Source organism: Rhinopithecus bieti, unplaced genomic scaffold (genome assembly GCF_001698545.2).
Source record: "Rhinopithecus bieti isolate Rb0 unplaced genomic scaffold, ASM169854v2 scaffold_32012, whole genome shotgun sequence".
Taxonomy (NCBI): Eukaryota; Metazoa; Chordata; class Mammalia; order Primates; family Cercopithecidae; genus Rhinopithecus; species Rhinopithecus bieti.
Window position 1 is genome coordinate 105621 of NW_016814432.1, and position 17068 is coordinate 122688.

Below are 17068 nucleotides of genomic sequence, written 5' to 3' on the forward strand. Positions count from 1 at the left end.
GCACGGTGTGTCTATGACTGTGACCACTTGCTCACGCATACTTTGTACACTTCTGCACATGAGCATGGAAACTTTTAAATCCCATATATAATCCAAGCATAGAACCTTTTGTGGCTTAACCAGGTAAGCAGAACACAGCAAAGAATGGAGCCTCAAGAGACAGGCAGAATGTGACCATGGGCAGGAGAGGTGACCTCCAGTTAGTAAGCACGATAGTGATTAAGGGGCGCAGCATTTCCACCTGTGGATGTAAGATGCTGCAGGGCGGAGGATGCATAGCGGGTCAGGATGTCAAAGGACTGCCTGTGGGCTACTGGTTGTCCTGGATCAGGATCTACAGGATGGAGGGGAGAAAATGGGGAGAGACGTAAGCTTAGAGGTCAGGCATGATTTTGTAAGTAGTATTTAAAAGTAGAAGCATTTATGCTTTAAAAAAGACCCTGGAAGCTTGGAGAGCCAAGGATATATGCTGCCTCGGGGCGCGGGGGCGGGGTGGTTCTGAGGAGGTATTTTCACTAAGTAGCTAGCTTAATCTGCAAAGGCAAAGGCTAAGCAAACTACAGTGAAATCAGATACTTCCTTAAGCAAATTTCTAAAACAAACATCCAGCTTCAGTCCAGATCAGTCTTTCTCAAACTAGGGTCCAAGGTCACACCACCGATCCATCTATGAAACACCAACGCCTACCTCCTGTGCTCGCACCCTCTGATCATCTACAAGGCCTGGATGGCCTGCCCAGTCCCAGACCCTTTCCCATGAGGTTAACCAGGTGCTGCCAAGGATCACCCATTGCTATGGATCTGAATGGCTCCCAGGACAATCAATGGGGGACCATGCCCATCTCTGCAAGGGAACGCCTGGGTACTCACAAAGCAGCGAGGGCTGAGAAACAAGAACTTGTAGTGCAGTGTTCCTCTAACTAGGATGCTAGAATTTGCCATGTGTTTGGCATTTCAGGGGTCCACACTAAGTACACTGAGAAATGACAGCCCATGAGCCCCCTGACAGCAAGGAGGGGCTTTTATGTGCCTCCTTCCTTATGGGCACCAAGTGGGGTGGTAGAGAACATGGAGCTCAAGGGGGGCCAAACTGTAGAACTAATGGTTCCCTGTAACAGAGACGTTTAGGACATGCTGAAGAGCAAAGGATCAAGGGAGAGCATCTAACTGAACACATCATGTTCTAGATGAGGGCAAAAGCTACTCAGAATCCGAGACAGGAAGCTGACCTCACCGTAACAGAAACCTAAAAGCCACAATGTGTCAAGTTTTGTAAATATGGCTACAAAAACTATCAAGTAATTTTAAAATCCAGTTTTGCGATCAGTTTTGAGCATCTAAGACTACTTAAAAATTGTTTTAGAAGCTGGACATGGTGTCTCACGCCTATTACAGGCACTTTGGGAGGCTGATGCTGAAAGATCACTTGAGCTCAGGAGTTCAAGACCAGCCTGGGCAAAACCTCATCTTTTGTAGAGATGGCGAAACCCCATCTCTACAAAAAAGTACAAAAATTAGTGGGGCATGGTGATGCACGCCTGCAGTCCTGGCTACTTAGAAAGCTGAGGTGGATCACCTGAGCCTGGGAGGGGGAACTTGCAGTGAGCCGAGATGGCACCAGCCACTGCACTCCAGCCTGGGCGAGACGGAGCCAGACCCTGTCTCAGAAAAAAAGAAAAAAAGAAAAAAAAAAGACCCACAAAAAAACTACTAGAGCAAAGCTCCTGACAGTCAGCTTTTCTTCCAATCCTTCCAAAAATCATGGAAATGGAGACCAGAACTGCAGCGGTGTGGTTTTCCCCCCATCTCCCCTTTCTGTAGGAGGACAACCTGGTAACCCACTGGCCCTACAGTGATCCAGCTCTTGGGGTGCACCCCTGACTCACTTGAGCTTGCAGTAGCAGCAGTTTCTAATGTTAAACAGTAACGTGCAACTCTGAAGACTGGTGAAGTGCCACCCCAGGCTGTCACAGCATTACACAGACTATATAATCAAGAAAACCCAGTGTGGAACTGCTTATTACATGCATATGAGAAAAATCCCTTGTGAAAACTGGGAAATGCACAGATGAGACTGCACAACATACATTCCTAAATGGCGAAATTTCTGTAAACAGTGATTAATATAACACCATTAATTAGTTCAGGCCACTTATCGAGAACATATTAACAGAAAAAAATGGCATGTGGAAGACTTCGCAGGTAGACATTTTAGTAGGGCAACCTGCTTCTCCCCAAATAAAACTAAACCAAACCAAAACTCAGACTCAGACTATTTTTACACCACTCCTGCTCTTGGTTTGTTGTTAAAAAGCTGTGACAATTTTGATAGCTGCCACAGTTTTAGAACTTTGGTCCCATCAGATAAGGTTTGTCTGAAAAACCAAAGCACAGAAGTTAAACTTATGCTCACTTTCCCTTTGAAGTCCATAATAAAAGAGTGGTTCAAATCACAGAAATCAGAAGCAACCAATACACTCTGTATGCAATGTCATGCCTTCCAAGGCCGGTCTGGGCTGTGTGGTCCTCTTCTTTTTCTCCTGTGGCCTTCACACTTGCGCTGTCATGAGGCAGACACAAAGAGGTAGCCGCACTCGCAGAGAATGCTCAGAAGCTGGCAATCCAGCAATTAAACAGCATGACCTTCTGCACTCACCTAGTTGATAATGCTCACGTTATGCTTTCATGGATTCCTACAAAATTCTGACGTTACTTCACCAAACAGCTACCAAACTTCGCTGAAAGTGTCATGCAGGAAAATGCTACAATTACAATGTGAACATGGAAAACGCAATTTAAAACTACATTAGCAAGATGAAAAATAATCTCCGTCCCGTTTTCTATCAATAAAAGTCATATCACCCGACCATGGGAGAGGCAGAATTTCTCTTACCAGATAAAATGTACAACCCTCTCACCACTACCAACGTAGTAATTAAAGCTGTAGACACTCCTCCTTAGAGACCATGTCATCTTACCATTTTATTTTACAATTTTACTAGGAGGAAGTTACTTCTTCCAAGGCTTAAATCACTGTAGAAACAACTCCCAGAACAATTACTGTTGACATAGAGAGGTCCTATGATACAAAATTACTCAATTGTTGAAATGTATGTTTATGTGGGTGAGGGATCCCCTAAAAGTCCTGACTTGATCCCTATGCAATCTATGCATGTTACAAACGTGCACTTGTACCCCATACACTTATACAAACAAAAAATAATAAATATAATAAAGTGGAAGGCCGGGCGTGGTGGCTCACGCTTGTAATCCCAGCACTTTGGGAGGCGGAGGAGGGCGGATCACAAGGTCAGGAGAACGAGATCATCCTGGCTAACATGGTGAAACCCCGTCTCTACTAAAAAATACAAAAAATTAGCCAGGCATGGTGGCGGGCACCTGTAGTCCCAGCTACTCGGGAGGCTGAGGAAGGAGAATGGTGTGAACCCAGGAACCAGAGCTTGCAGTGAGCCGAGATTGCGCCACTGGACTCCAGCCTGGGTGACAAAGCAAGACTCCGTCTCAAAAAAAAAATTAAAAAATAAAAATAAATAAATAAAATAAAAAGGGGGAACAAATAAAACTAAAACAATGAAAAATAAGAGGTCCTATGAAAATGGAGGCAAAGACTTGACACAAGAGGCGTGCGGCACGCAGAAAACCAGTGCTGTGGGTGAGTGGCTCCCAGCCACCAAACGTGGCCCGTTGGCTCTGACCCAGGCCGAGTCAGTGGCTTCACTGGCGTAATTCTCAAACACGAATTTTATGACTGACTTCCCCTTTCATTACTTCAAACTCAGCAGTCCATCCCCTCCCACTGACTGCTTCTAAATATTCCCTCATTGCACCTGTGGAATTAAGCACGCCACATCAGAAAAGGCGCTGAAATGTGGCCTGCCTTTGTCACAGAATACACTTCTCACAATCAGCTGAGCAGCTGAGGAGACAGTTCAGGTCTGTCTCGTGGGAGAAGAGGCAGGCATCCACAGGTACACCATGTCTGAAGGCTCAGGTCAACTCCGCTAAGTTGGTTAACAGAATGTCAAAGACGAATGAACACAGTCCTTTAGACCAACGAGAATTCCTGAGCGGGTTTAACATTCCTATTCAGTCTGGAGAGGGTTGAAGAGAACAGCCAGCCATGCGCAAACTCACTTGAGTCAGCATCCTAGTCATGTACACCCAGGTTCAGTAAGACGGACACACGGTCACAGTGACAGCCATGCTACTACTGGGCTGGCTTTGTTCACCCAACGTGGGCTTCTCTGACTTCAGTAGTTCGCAGCTCACATAGAGACGGCCCATCACACAGGCACCGCAGAGGCCTGCTAGTGATTCAACATCTCCATTTCAGGGCATGGACTCTGTGACAAGTACTTCTCAGCTGAAGCTGGGTTGGGGATGAGGGGACACAGTGCACAGCTGTAGTCTAAGTAGCTAACGTGGGTTCTCAGTACAGCGTGTAGCTGTACGATGAGGCCCAAAGCCATTTCCAGCTTTTCTCCTGGAAACACACTCCTTCTCCTCGCTGCACAGACATAAATAAGAACTGAAACTGCAGACAGAAATTAGAGATGACTATGACTGAGGTAACTGGGCTGAAAGTTTATTTGAGAACCTAGTATGTTCCCATTAAAAAAGTTCTTTTTAAGCAAAAACAAGTCTTAAATAATAAAGTAGGGAGGACAGACCAGATGTTATCATAAATAAACCTGATTGTAAAATGTCATCTTCCCAAAAGCAGGGCAGGGAGGGGCGCGGTGAATGGAAGAATTGAGCATCAAATCCACTTGCTTGGAAGAGCATACATCGTCCAGAAAATAACCTGGAGTAACAAATACTTTGGAGGTAAGATTTCAAATGTTTTCTTAATATTTCCTATTAAGAATGCCTTGGCAGATGCCACTTATGATCCCAGACTGAGAGCCAATTACATCAGGTCCGTATCACTGGGGGAGATGGGTATTCACTATATTGGGGTAATTACTTTTTAAATAGAGACAGTTTATCCCATTCAGTGTCATCACTCCACGAGAAGCAGGGCTGTACAAGGATCCGTTTATTATAATCTCCTTAACAATCGTCTGGCATCTGCTCTTGCCTTAGGGAACGCTGCCCACAACCGCAGGGTTGAACTTTCAACACTGCGAGGGGCCTGGCCTCTGGTCTGCAGACAGCGTGGCATGGCTCTGTCAACCACAATGCTTTTCAAATGGACCCTATCATCAGAAACGAGGGCTCTTTCTTGAACATCCATTCTGTCAGGCTCTGAGCTCCTGGAAGTCAGGGGCCCTATACTGTCAAGCTCCAGTGCCACCTGCCTGCCTTGTGGTACATGGTTAACACACACATGAAGAGGCACAGAGCTTCCAGAAACTCTCCCAGGCAGAGGGCTGATGGGTGTATGGCATGGGACATACAGTGAATCTGAAACTAAGAGCAAGCTTTAAAAAGACACCTCAAAACCTGAGGAAAATCTGTTTCAGGAACTCAGAAGCCATGGAAGACACTTAGGAGCCAGCAACTGTGTGGACACCAAGTAATATGAATCAAGTACAGCAGACTCCAGCTGCAGGGGCCGAGCACCCAAAGTGGGAGAGGCGAGGTGTGCATCGTGTGGTTAGATGGCAGGTTCTTTTATCATTTCACTTGTTGTTGAAGTTGAATGAATCCTTTAAGCAGACTTTGCTCAGATAAAGCAATATAATTTTCAATAAAATGCTAATTATCCAAAGACATTTAAGATGAACCATCAAAGAAGAAAATGCTTTCATCCACTCCACAGTTTAGTGGCCGCCTACCATGTGGCAGGTAGTAGAAAAACTAGGACGAAATGTCTTGGTTCTCACTCTCAAGAAGTTCCCTTGAGCACTGGGATGCAGCTGTGAAGAGGAATATATTCACTTCACTTAAAAGGACATGTGCACGTACAGCAGGGACACGGCGCAGGAGCACAGGTCTGCTGACTCTTCCGATTTGGAGGAGGTCCCCTAAGTGCTTAGGGCAGCAGGAGTGGAGGGGTGCCTCTTGGTGCCTTGGTCATTTGTCCCGACTACCCTGACAAACCATTTCTTTTACTCTTCTTTTAAAAGACAAACACTGATAATGGAAGCAGAAGAGATAAAAATTCCTCCAACAACTCACTCATGCACATGCAAATGTTAATTAAGCCCCTAATGTGTGTAAACAACTGGACTAGGCAATGTAGGAGATTCTTAACACCATTAAAATACCTGCGCAACACTTTTCCATGTTGTTTCCAAAGTTTAAGTGAATTTGTCCATCTACTCTGGATCTTGCCCTAGATATTTTTAAAAATCCGATTTTATTTTTTCAGACTCTTCTAGGGAATTGGCTCCCATCCATCCAATCTAAGTACACAAGCCACTTTAGTTAAGCCTTCTCCACCCAAGGCAAACAGCCTCTGAGAATTGGACTCCCTGGCACCTTCCTTTAAGGGGATCCTCATAAATAGTCTGTCTGTGTGATTAATGTGACTGACGTGAAAAAGGTGAGATATCAAATTAGAAAGGAGATAAATGCAGTGCCTAGCCCCCCAAAAATAGGACTAGAAAAGGAGGAAGAACACCTATTCAAAAAGACAAAGTGCAGAACTGGGCACAGCTCAGTCTCCTGGCGAGCAGCATCTTGGGCACAGCTGTATTGGGAGGATGACTGTGTATTGTTTCAGAGGACCACCCAAACGCTGGAACATGAGATTAATTCCAAGTATGATTGCCCAGGCCTGCTCAGTACATACCGCTTTTTTTTTTTTTTTTTTTTTTTTTGAGACGGAGCTTCACTCTTTTTGCCTAGACTGGAGTGCAATGGCACGATCTTGGCTCACCGCAACCTCTGCCTCTCAGGTTCAAGCGATTCTCCTGCCTCAGCCTCCCGAGTAGCTGGGTTTATAGGCATGCGCCACCACACCTGGCTAATTGTGTATTTTTTTTTTTTTTTAGTAGAGACAGGGTTTTTCCATGTTGGTTAGGTTGGTCTCGAACTCCCAACTTCAGATGGATGATATGTTCACCTTGGGCTCCCAAAGTGCTGGGATTACAGGTGTGAGGCACTGTGCCCAGCCCCTAATGCCATTTCTATTGTTATTAGCCCTGGCTTTCCCTTGGAGTATCCTCTCATTGCCTTCCTTCTAGGTTACAGAGTTTAGATGAAATTGACCTCAACCCTTGAAACTTAGGATGAAGAGAAGCCCTTTCCTGTCTGGTCAGCTGAGAGGTCGGGGTGGCAGCCCAGAGCTGCGGGGGCACCTTGCTTCCATGCGGGAAGGACTGGCCTGACTGAAGCAAGTGAAGGCTGGGGGTGCAATGGGGTATGAGAATGATGGTAACTTCAGGCCACAGATCCAGCTGTGCCTGGATTTCGGTTCCATGAGCCAACAGATGGCATTTCACTTGCTTGTATATTTAAGCCACTGTGGTTCAGATTCACTCACTTGAGACAGAAGCCAAAGTCTTGAGTAATACTGTGTACTTAATAAAATCAATTACGCTTATAAAAAACTCACTTGTCATCAGTGTGACACAGTACAAAGAACTAAATGGAAGTCAGGAGTAGGTTCTAACGTGGAGTCTACTTTCCCGCCAATTGTGCTAGTGACTTTGATCAAATCACTCTTTCACAAGCGGCCTCTTCTGTAAAACAAGGATTCTCTGAAACAGGAAGATGAATGTTGGAGGAACTTAAGACAGAACAAAGGCACCAGAATAGCAGGCTCGGAAGAGGCTAGGAGGCCTGTACCCTGTGTATATATAACTGCTCTCAACCTTAAGGTACAGCATGCCATTGGAGGAATATTCCAGAAGGCCAGTACCTGGCTCCAGCAAAAACAATGCTAACGGGAATACAGGAGACAAGGGGGATTTGTAACAGGGCTCAATTCCTAGTAGCACATGCAGCAACAAGAGCAAATTTAATCTGAAAATGCGATTTTCCCCCCTTTGTCCTTGTATCAGTTAAAGTTCAAAAGTAGCAAGAACTATAGTTAGAAATATTCCTTTTACGTCATCTGACCTAAAGAAATCTAAATTTCTTTTAAATTGTACTTCATATAAGTCCAAAGTAATCAAATACACTTAGGTATATTCAAACTGAACAGGAACCATAAAATTAATGCAAATTATTTAGAGGTTTTCTATTCCCTTACGGCAGGGTCTAGATGGTCCTATCTCACCCCATGAGTGGGGTAGGGAGGACCGTGAATCATGGACCTCTTTTTAGGCACTCCCTTTAGAAGCATGAACACTACAGCTCAAACATGCAGAGAAGATCAGTGCAGTACCTGGGCAAGGACAGGTACATTCATGAAATGTTCACATTTTGGAAGTTAAACCACCCAAAAGAAAAACAGGCAAGATATATACATACATATGTATGTATGTATATGGAATTAACAGAAGAATGAATGCAAACAATTAACCTGAAAAAACGGTTTTCCTTTTTTAAAATTAAAACAATGTGATAGCATTTTCTCATCTGCCAGACGCTGAAAAGGAGATTAAAATGTTGGTTAAGAATAGGCAAATATGTACTCACAATCTTTTCGGCTTTTTTAGAGAGCAATTTGGCAACATCTATTAAAATCTTGAATCAATTACAGCCTTGTGTTTTATCATCTACAACAGCAAGTTCCCAACTAACTCAAATAGTGTAAAATGTACCCTCAAATAGGAAAAAATGTATATGCGTATGTGTATGCGTGTATAAACATATACTTATATGGGGGAGAAAGAGGAGGGGGAAGTAAATGAGGCAAAAGGTAAACAATTGGTGAATCTGGGTAAGGGATACTATATGGATATTTCCTGTACTGGTCTTGCAACTTCTAAGTTTGAAATCCTGTTTATATAAAGTTTAAAACATAAAAAGAAACAATTTGAGTCTTAAAATAGAAAGTTCTCCGAGACATGATGTTAAATAAAAAGAGCAAATGCTAAGAACAAATTATGTAGTATATGACCTCATACAAAAGAATATAAATTCATAGAACAAGATAGAAATGACACACATCAAACTACTGGTGTTCTCTGGGGAATCTGGTACTCAGAGGGGGCAGGTAAGAGTGAACTCTTCTATTTTGCTCAAAGTACTACTAAACTACTTGTGCAAAAATGTATGACATTGATATATTCTTTTAGAACAGGATGTGTGTGAACATTTCTGAAGCTGTGACATCAATAAACTTCATTTGCAGGGAAAAAGACTCTCGAAGTCTGAGGCAGGGATTCTCAGAGCGAGAAGGAAAACACTCCTTGAGAAACCTGGGCTCCCTATCCAGAGTGAGGGGGTCACTGGACTCCACACAGCTCACACCTGACTCTTCCCCTCAGGACACGACTGTTAAAGAGCTGGCGGCCGGGTGCGGTGGCTCAAGCCTGTAATCCCAGCACTTTGGGAGGCCGAGAAGGGCGGATCACGAGGTCAGGAGATCGAGACCATCCTGGCTAACATGGTGAAACCCCCGTCTCTACTAAAAAATACAAAAAACAAACTAGCCGGGCGAGGTGGCGGGCGCCTGTAATCCCAGCTACTCGGGAGGCTGAGGCAGGAGAATGGCGTAAACCCGGGAGGCGGAGCTTGCGGTGAGTTGAGATCCGGCCACTGCACTCCAGCCTGGGTGACAGAGCGAGACTCCATCTCAAAAAAAAAAGAAAAAAAAAAAAAGAGCTGGCAGGGTTCATTTCCTGAACTTCTGATGGGAATCAGAACATGTGATTTTAAAATATGCCACTTTTGAATAGGATTATTTTGAGCTAAAGGCAACTGAGAAGCAACAGATGCAGAACGAACTCTCTGCCCTCCCCATTTCTGCCTAAAAGGGCTTAAATTCCTATCTGTAAAGGTATTCCCACTTTCCTGCACCAGGAAAAGGAAAACAACTCACTACCAGAGAGAGGAAACTGGGCCGAGACTGCATCAGCAGACCTTACTAAAACAGCCTTTGTCTTCCATTAGTTTCCCTGTATATCTACCTCCCCACATTTTACCACCCGCAAGAAGCCTAGAAACCCCACTTCCTTTTGTCTAGGAACTTCTCCGCAATTTATCATCCTTTGTTAAAATGGTATATAAGCTCTCAAGCCTAACCACTTCTTTGGGGTTTCCTCTTTTGTGTGGAGACCCCCTGGGCACAGAAAATTTAAGACACCAATTAAATGTATATGTCCTTTTCTCCTGTTAGTATGTCTTTTGCCACTATAATTCACAGGCCCCAGCCACAAATCTAAGAGGACAGAGGGACCACTCTCCTTCCTCCTACACTTTTTTGGCTAGTTGAACTTGTTATATTTAATTCATATTTTACATAAAACAGGAGATGATTACAAAAGGGGAGCTGATGCTTCAAGAAAAACTACACTGAATGATTTGGAAAGGCTCTAGACTAAATACTGTCAAAACTAGGTGTGAGAAAATGAGAAAAATAAAAAAGGCTAGGACTGTACTCAGATTTATAAGTACACCTGCGTTTTGCTCTGCTTTGAAGAAATCCAAACTGGTAACAGTAAGTGATACATTATGAGCATGCTTGTCACATGAGAGGACTCCAAGCAATGAATCCATAACTCAAAAGGCCTTGGCTCTTCCAACAAGCGGCAAACGCAAGCACTCCCTTGGAAAGGGCCTTGGTTCAACATCAACGATTGGAAAATAATGCACATTTATAAAGTTGTAAAATAAAATCATTATGGTGTGCATGTTTTTAAAGATTCCTGCGAGTAAGCAGACTGGCTCCAGCTAGACAAGAGCATCTTCTCTAGGGGCTCTGCACCTGAAACTCTGCACTAGAATTCTTAAGCACACGCAGGTTTGAGGACCCCTGTGCTCACTCGGAGGAACTGAGGAACCCACCTGCTGCTGGGCATCACCTCGTTCTGCCTGAGGATGCCTATTAAACGCTCAGAAAGGAGGGAGGCTGTGCATCTGCTTGCCTCAAAGGACTACTCCTCTCTCGTTTGATTTGTAGCTCTGGACCCTTTCCCTGTGTAAGTGGGTTTACTCTTGAAAAGAATAAGCAAGATAACACACGTGGAAGCCTCTAGCATGGACCCACTATATAGGACATGTCAATCATCTGTGGGGTTTCAAACTGAAATCTTTCTTGATCAACCCCTCAAACACAATTCTCATTTGCTGTAACTTGACTTCAAATGTCTTCTCTTTTCAAGTGGAGGTTTTCTGCTGTGGGTCCAGGGAATAGCTGCTACCTCTGGGCACTGGTCTGCTGCCTTTTTGGGATTTTTTTTTTTTTTTGAAACAGGGTCTTGCTCTGTGGAACAGGCTGGAGTGCAGTGGTGCAACCATAGCTCACTGGAGCCTTGAGTTACTGGGCTCAAGCAATCCTCCCACCTCAGCCTCTTAAGTAGCTGGGACTATAGGCAGCATGTAGTCACAATGCCTGGATAATTTTTTTTTTTAAACACATTTTTAAAACCTAGGAAAATATTTTTTATTTTTATAAAGATGGGGTCTTACTATGTTGTCCAGGTTGGTCTCGAACTCCTTGCCTCAAGCTATCCTCCAGCTTCAGCTTCCCAAAGTGCTGGGATTACAGGTGTGAGCCACCACACCTGGCCCAGTCTCCTGATTTCTTAACCTTCCCTGGGGTTAAGTTCTAATTTCTAAGACTAAATCATAAAAGGCCCTAGAAAGCCCTGGGGTCTCTTTCTAGAGGGCAGCTGTGCCTCTTATACTTCCCTGATAATCACAGAGGAAAGGGAGACGGATCATCTATTCACATTCTTACTAAGAGGAAATCACACTCCAGCTCCTCAGAAGCAGCCAGGTTTTCCCGAACACTTTCTCTTAGGAGTTTCCTTTGGTTGAAATGTTCATGAAATGCAACGTGTGCTAAGGTATTAATATTTCCTCAGTCATTTTCCTACTAAGTCTGTTGGCTTCAATATGAAGTCCAAAAGCCAACCCTAGCTCACAACACTGACAAGGTTTACACCTATTTAAGTTTGCTACTAGCATTTTCTGAAATTTCATACTTACGGAATGATGATGAATTATATGTTGGAGTTCATGAAAGAGCAAAGTCGTGATAATCCAGTTTTTGAAAGCAATTACTTCTTTTGTAGGATTAACTCATTAGGGAATTAAAGGAGCAAGAAATCACCATTAACATGGATAAAGAGAAAGAGGACAGCAAGCTGTATCACCTAAATTTTAGAATTTCTCACATTTCTGAGTGAAATAATATATTCATCATTTAAACCTTTGTGTCGTACTTAAGATAATTAAAAAGCAAACAAATATATGGTTGTTCTATAAAAGTGAGTGAGTGTGTGTGAAAATACTCCGGAAACATTCCTTCTCTGGGTTCACAGATATTCAAGTATCTGTGGTTTTTGGTGGCAAAAACACCCCTCGGTGCACACATAGGGGATGGTTCATTCCCAACGACTCCACCAGTATCTACTTCAATTAGTTTTAGAAAAACAAATCCGTTTCCTTGCGTAGCTCTAAAATTAATCTGGAAAGTCAAAGCAAACAACTGCTTAAAAAGTGTCTGAGTATGGACCAACAGCCTAACAGAGCTTCAGCGTGGCTTCTCATTCAGGAAGGATGTGCCGGAGGGCGAACGAGGGCTTTCTGGAATGTCCGTGTTTCTGGCATTTCTCCCCTCCTGCTCTCCTTCCCTCCTCTCTGAGCCAGAGATCCAGGCCACAAATGACTCCTTACAACCCTTGTCTTCCACGCGCACCCATTCTACTGGAATCATTCTATCCACAAGTACTTGCAGAGAGCACCGACTACATGGCAGGCGCCATTCTGGGCAGAGTTCGATTTAGTCTGGAAAAACAAAATGCTTTCTTGGAGCTTACGTTCTAGCAGAGAGTGTAACAAAGCTCCTCCCTGCACAGGGACCAGGGTAGCGACAGCACTGACCCTCCCGAATCTGCAGGAGGCCGGCTGTCAGGGGTTCCACCAGCTTTGCAGTTGCTTTTCTTCCAGAAAGACTTCCTCCTCGTTAATCTGCAAGCCTGATTTAGATCAAGGCCACAGGGGATGTCATTCACCACTGTCCTAAAAATGTTCCCTAACGGCTTCTATTTTCCTCTAACTAGAGATTATATTCTCAGCAGTATACAGGGCTCAGGGCTGATCTGACCAGCACCCAGGCAGAAGTGAGAGAGGGGTAGAGATCATAGCCTTGGAGAAAAATGATGGTGAGGGCCTTGGAAAAATACTGCCATTCCCACTCCAACCTCCCAGCTCCACAGAACAAGGCAAAATAATTTAAGACTCTATGCTTGCACGTCCCTTTTGGTTTAACCAATGCCACACGTGTGGATGCTTTTTAGAAAGGAAGTCACTAAATCCTCATTTAAATGGAAGCTATTGCCTTTCTTATATAAGAAATATAAAGGAATGAAGGCTTTTGCTGCAAATTGTTTCACATGTGGTGAAAGTGGAATGTGGATCTGGCGAGGGCTGCAGTTCATTTGGAAAGAACTAACACACGAGAGGGAACCAGCAAGACCGCATTGGAGGTGGTGACGGACCAAAACAGGATGTGCGGGTTAACGACAAGGGCTCTTAACCTTGTTGGCGCAAAGTTTTGAAAATTAAGGGTTCCCACAACAAAAAATGTACACACACACACACACACACACATACACACACACATATATATATACACACACACACTACTTTTGTGGACAAAAAAGGTGGCCCACAGATCTACAGCTTCCTAAGAGCAGAGATCGGGTGTAGCCAAGTAGGTCAGATGCAGTGGCTCACGCCTGTAATCCAGCATTTTGAGAGGCTGAGGCAGGTGGATCACCAGAGGCCAGGAGTTTGAGACCAGTCTGGCCAACGTGGTGAAACCCGTCTCGACTAAAAATACAAAAATTAGCCAGGATTGGTGGTGGAAGTAAATGAATGGATAGCTCCATTCATTCATAGTAATGGATGGTTAGCTGTGTTCCAATAAAACTTTATGTATGAACACAGAAATCTTAATTTCTTATATTTTCACGTCAGTAAATATTCCTCTTGATTTTTTTTTTTTTTTCAAACATTAGGACATGTAAAATCCATTCTGAGCCTGCAGGCCATACAAAACCAGGAGCGGGGCAGGGCCAAGCACACGGGCTATAGATCGTCAGTCCTTTTTGGCAGCACTACAGTCCAGGACCGTGCCTGGCCCCAAGTTATCAATGAAGACAGAGGTGCTTATCTGTCCAGGAGGCAACAAGCAATGCTGGGAAGAACGCCAGTGAGGCACTAAGGTACACGCTCTGGTTCCCCTTCTGGCTCAGTTCTCTCCATGAACATCACCTTCTCTCTGGACTCGACTTTCTTAACTTCAAAATAGAGCGTGCTATTAAGTGAGTCCCTTCTACCTCTGAACTTCACTGATCCCTCACATACAACTAAGTAAGAGAAAACGGTATCCATGAGGTCAACAACATAGGAAGTCAAACCTGCAAACAAGTTCACAAGCTCCAATGGAGCTTGAAAAGGCACCGTTTGGCTCAAGTGTGTATCTGAAAAACATTGGCAAGATGGCACTTTCCTGTCAAAGGGAAACCCCAGATTTCAGCTCATATTCCACTTCTTTGCTACACAAGGGCCTGGACCAAGGAGAAAATCTGCTGAATGCACCACAGCAGGATGGTTAGAATGCCTTAGTGAACATGTCTCTAGAGGAAAGTGGCTCCCCAAACAAACCAGCACCACTGTATTTTGTTTGCTATTATTCTACTGAGCTTGGGCTGGGGGAGACACACACGGGTAAAGGGACAATTTTTTTTTTTTGCAGGGGGGAGACGGAGAATCACTCTGTCACCCTAGCTGGAGTGCAATGGCACCATCTCAGCTTACTGCAACCTCTGCTTTCTGGGTTCAAGCAATTCTTGTGCCTCACCCTCCTGAGTAGCTGGGATTACAGGTGCACACCACCACACCTGGCTAATTTTTGTATTTTTAGTAGAGACGGGTTTTCACCATGTTGGCCAGGCTGGTCTCGAACTCCTGACCTCAAGCGATCTGCCCTCCTCGGCCTCCCAAAGTGTTGACACTACAGGCGTGAGCCACCGTGCCCGGCTAAAGAGGCAATTTTAAGACTACAACTCAGAAAGGAGACAGAGGAGAGGGCCAGGTGGTGGGGGGCCCCTGAGCAGATGGAGAGGGGACAACGTGCAGCCCTGGTGCTGACAGACAGAGGGAGTCAGAGGGCAGGGGAGGGCCAGGTCGCTGACACAGAGGGCACACCTGCTACTGAAGGTAATGGGGTGGAGGTACCAGTGGACACCACTCTCATCCAAGAATGACTGAAAAGGGATGGGAGCTGTCAGGAAGCAGGAAGCAGGAAGCCCTATTAGAAAGCTCCAGCAGGAGAGAAGTCATGAGGCCTTGTAAGAGAACACTGTGGCCGGCACAGCATGGCAAGTGAGGAGAAGGAAGCCACCTGTGTGAACTCCCAGTTGTGCTGTCCTGGGAGATGGACAGGTCATGGCACAATCAAGGCAGCTGCAGAACTCAGGAGCAGGGCTGGGTGTGAGAGTAAAATAGAGGACACCACCGGTGCCAGGCAGACTGGGCTCTGACAGGGGGAGCAATGGCACCTGTACTGCTGATCACAACAGAGAAACGAGCCCGGCTCCCAAAGGTCCTAATGGGTTAGCAATGCCCCCACTGAAAGGCATTCCTGGGTATTCACACGCATGAGCAAAATAAGAACCAGCACTTCTATATCAACGCTGGCCACACTTAGAAGAAAACGCTTAACACGAGACAACACTCAGCACTTAAGAGGTGAAGAAAAGTATACAGCTTCAGAAACTTGCTGTAAAAGCTTACTCACCTAATAACCTAGTTAGAGGGAGATACTGTTTAAAGCAAGTCAGTGTAGTAGCACAGTCTGTGGATGGCGAATTACACAGAGACAACTAGTGCCGAATTAAGAGAAATACCAAAGGCTTCAAGCGAAGAAAGGAGAAGCTGGCAAAATCTCTGCAAGGCTCCAGCAGATGCCGTGCGACTCCCCGGACGCTCCACAGCTCAAGGCCTGATCTCTAGAGAAGGACCCACGCCCTCTGGGATCACCACGGAGCCGGAGGCAGCTCCCTAGACACTCACCTTTCCCGTTAACAGCTAAGCCTGTGGCCATGGCTGCAGTCACAGGGCCGGGCACCTGAGGCACTAGTGGATGTATCCTGGGCCTGCTCCCCATCCTGGCCCTCTCGGCACCGGGGCCCAATAAAGCTCCAACAGGCTTTTCTGCTGCCACTTCAGGCGCCACTGTGTCCTCCTGACCCTGCTCGATGGGGTCCAGTTTCTCGGGGCTCTCGCTCTGAAAGCCGTCCACTGCGGTCCTGCTCTTAATGGGGCTCTTAGGCACGAGGATCTTGATACCTGACTTCGCTAGGTCCATGTTCTTCCGGCTGCAGAGAGACGGAGCTGTGTTCTTCCTGAACTTCTGGCTGGCAGCAAACAGCTGGCTGCTTTTGGATTCGTGGTCTTTCCCAATCACGAGTGCCTTGGGAGAGGTCTTAGAAAAGTTGCTGTTGGTGGATCTGGAGATTTGTTTCCTAGCATTGTTGGGAGAGGTCCTGTTTGTTCTGGTCAATGTGCTCTCCTTCTGCTTCTCCGTGTGGCGTCTGTTGAAGTCGTGGATGTATTCTTCACAGTTCACAAGGTGCTGCTCCGGCTCCCAAGTGTCGTCCTCGCTGTCATAGCCTTTCCACCGAACCAAATACTCTGTCTTCCCTTTTTTATTTTTCCTTTTGTCAACAATCCTTTCAACCTGTTTATAAAAGGAAAAAAATAGTTTTAAAAAATCAAAATTTGGGGTAAAAGTGCAAGTTTAATTAGGAAACATCAAAATAGCAAAACCACAAAAGATTATAAAAATGATCTCTTCTCCCACCCCAATAAAACAGTAATAGGCCATCTGGGGTGTGAGCAATTCCCCTGAAAGTAAGTCAAACAAGACACAACATTTTTATGCTGAGAACGCATGGATATGCATTAGGTGACTTAGGGTTCTTGTGACTGAAAGGGGATCTCTGTCATTTCTGTGTTGAAGCCTGACCAGCGAG

The 17068-nt window shown here is 45.1% G+C and overlaps 1 protein-coding gene across 1 annotated transcript in view; it reads right to left on the bottom strand.

The window, feature by feature from the left end:
- CDYL (chromodomain Y like) overlaps positions 1 to 16769 on the bottom strand; it is a 62973-nt gene extending 46204 nt beyond the window's left edge. Inside the window, exon 1 of the mRNA XM_017850359.1 lies at positions 16107 to 16769. Within this exon, the coding sequence (XP_017705848.1) occupies positions 16107 to 16401 (295 nt within the window). The 5' untranslated portion in view covers positions 16402 to 16769. The remainder of the gene's footprint in view (positions 1 to 16106) is intronic.
- Positions 16770 to 17068: the final 299 nt, after the last annotated feature.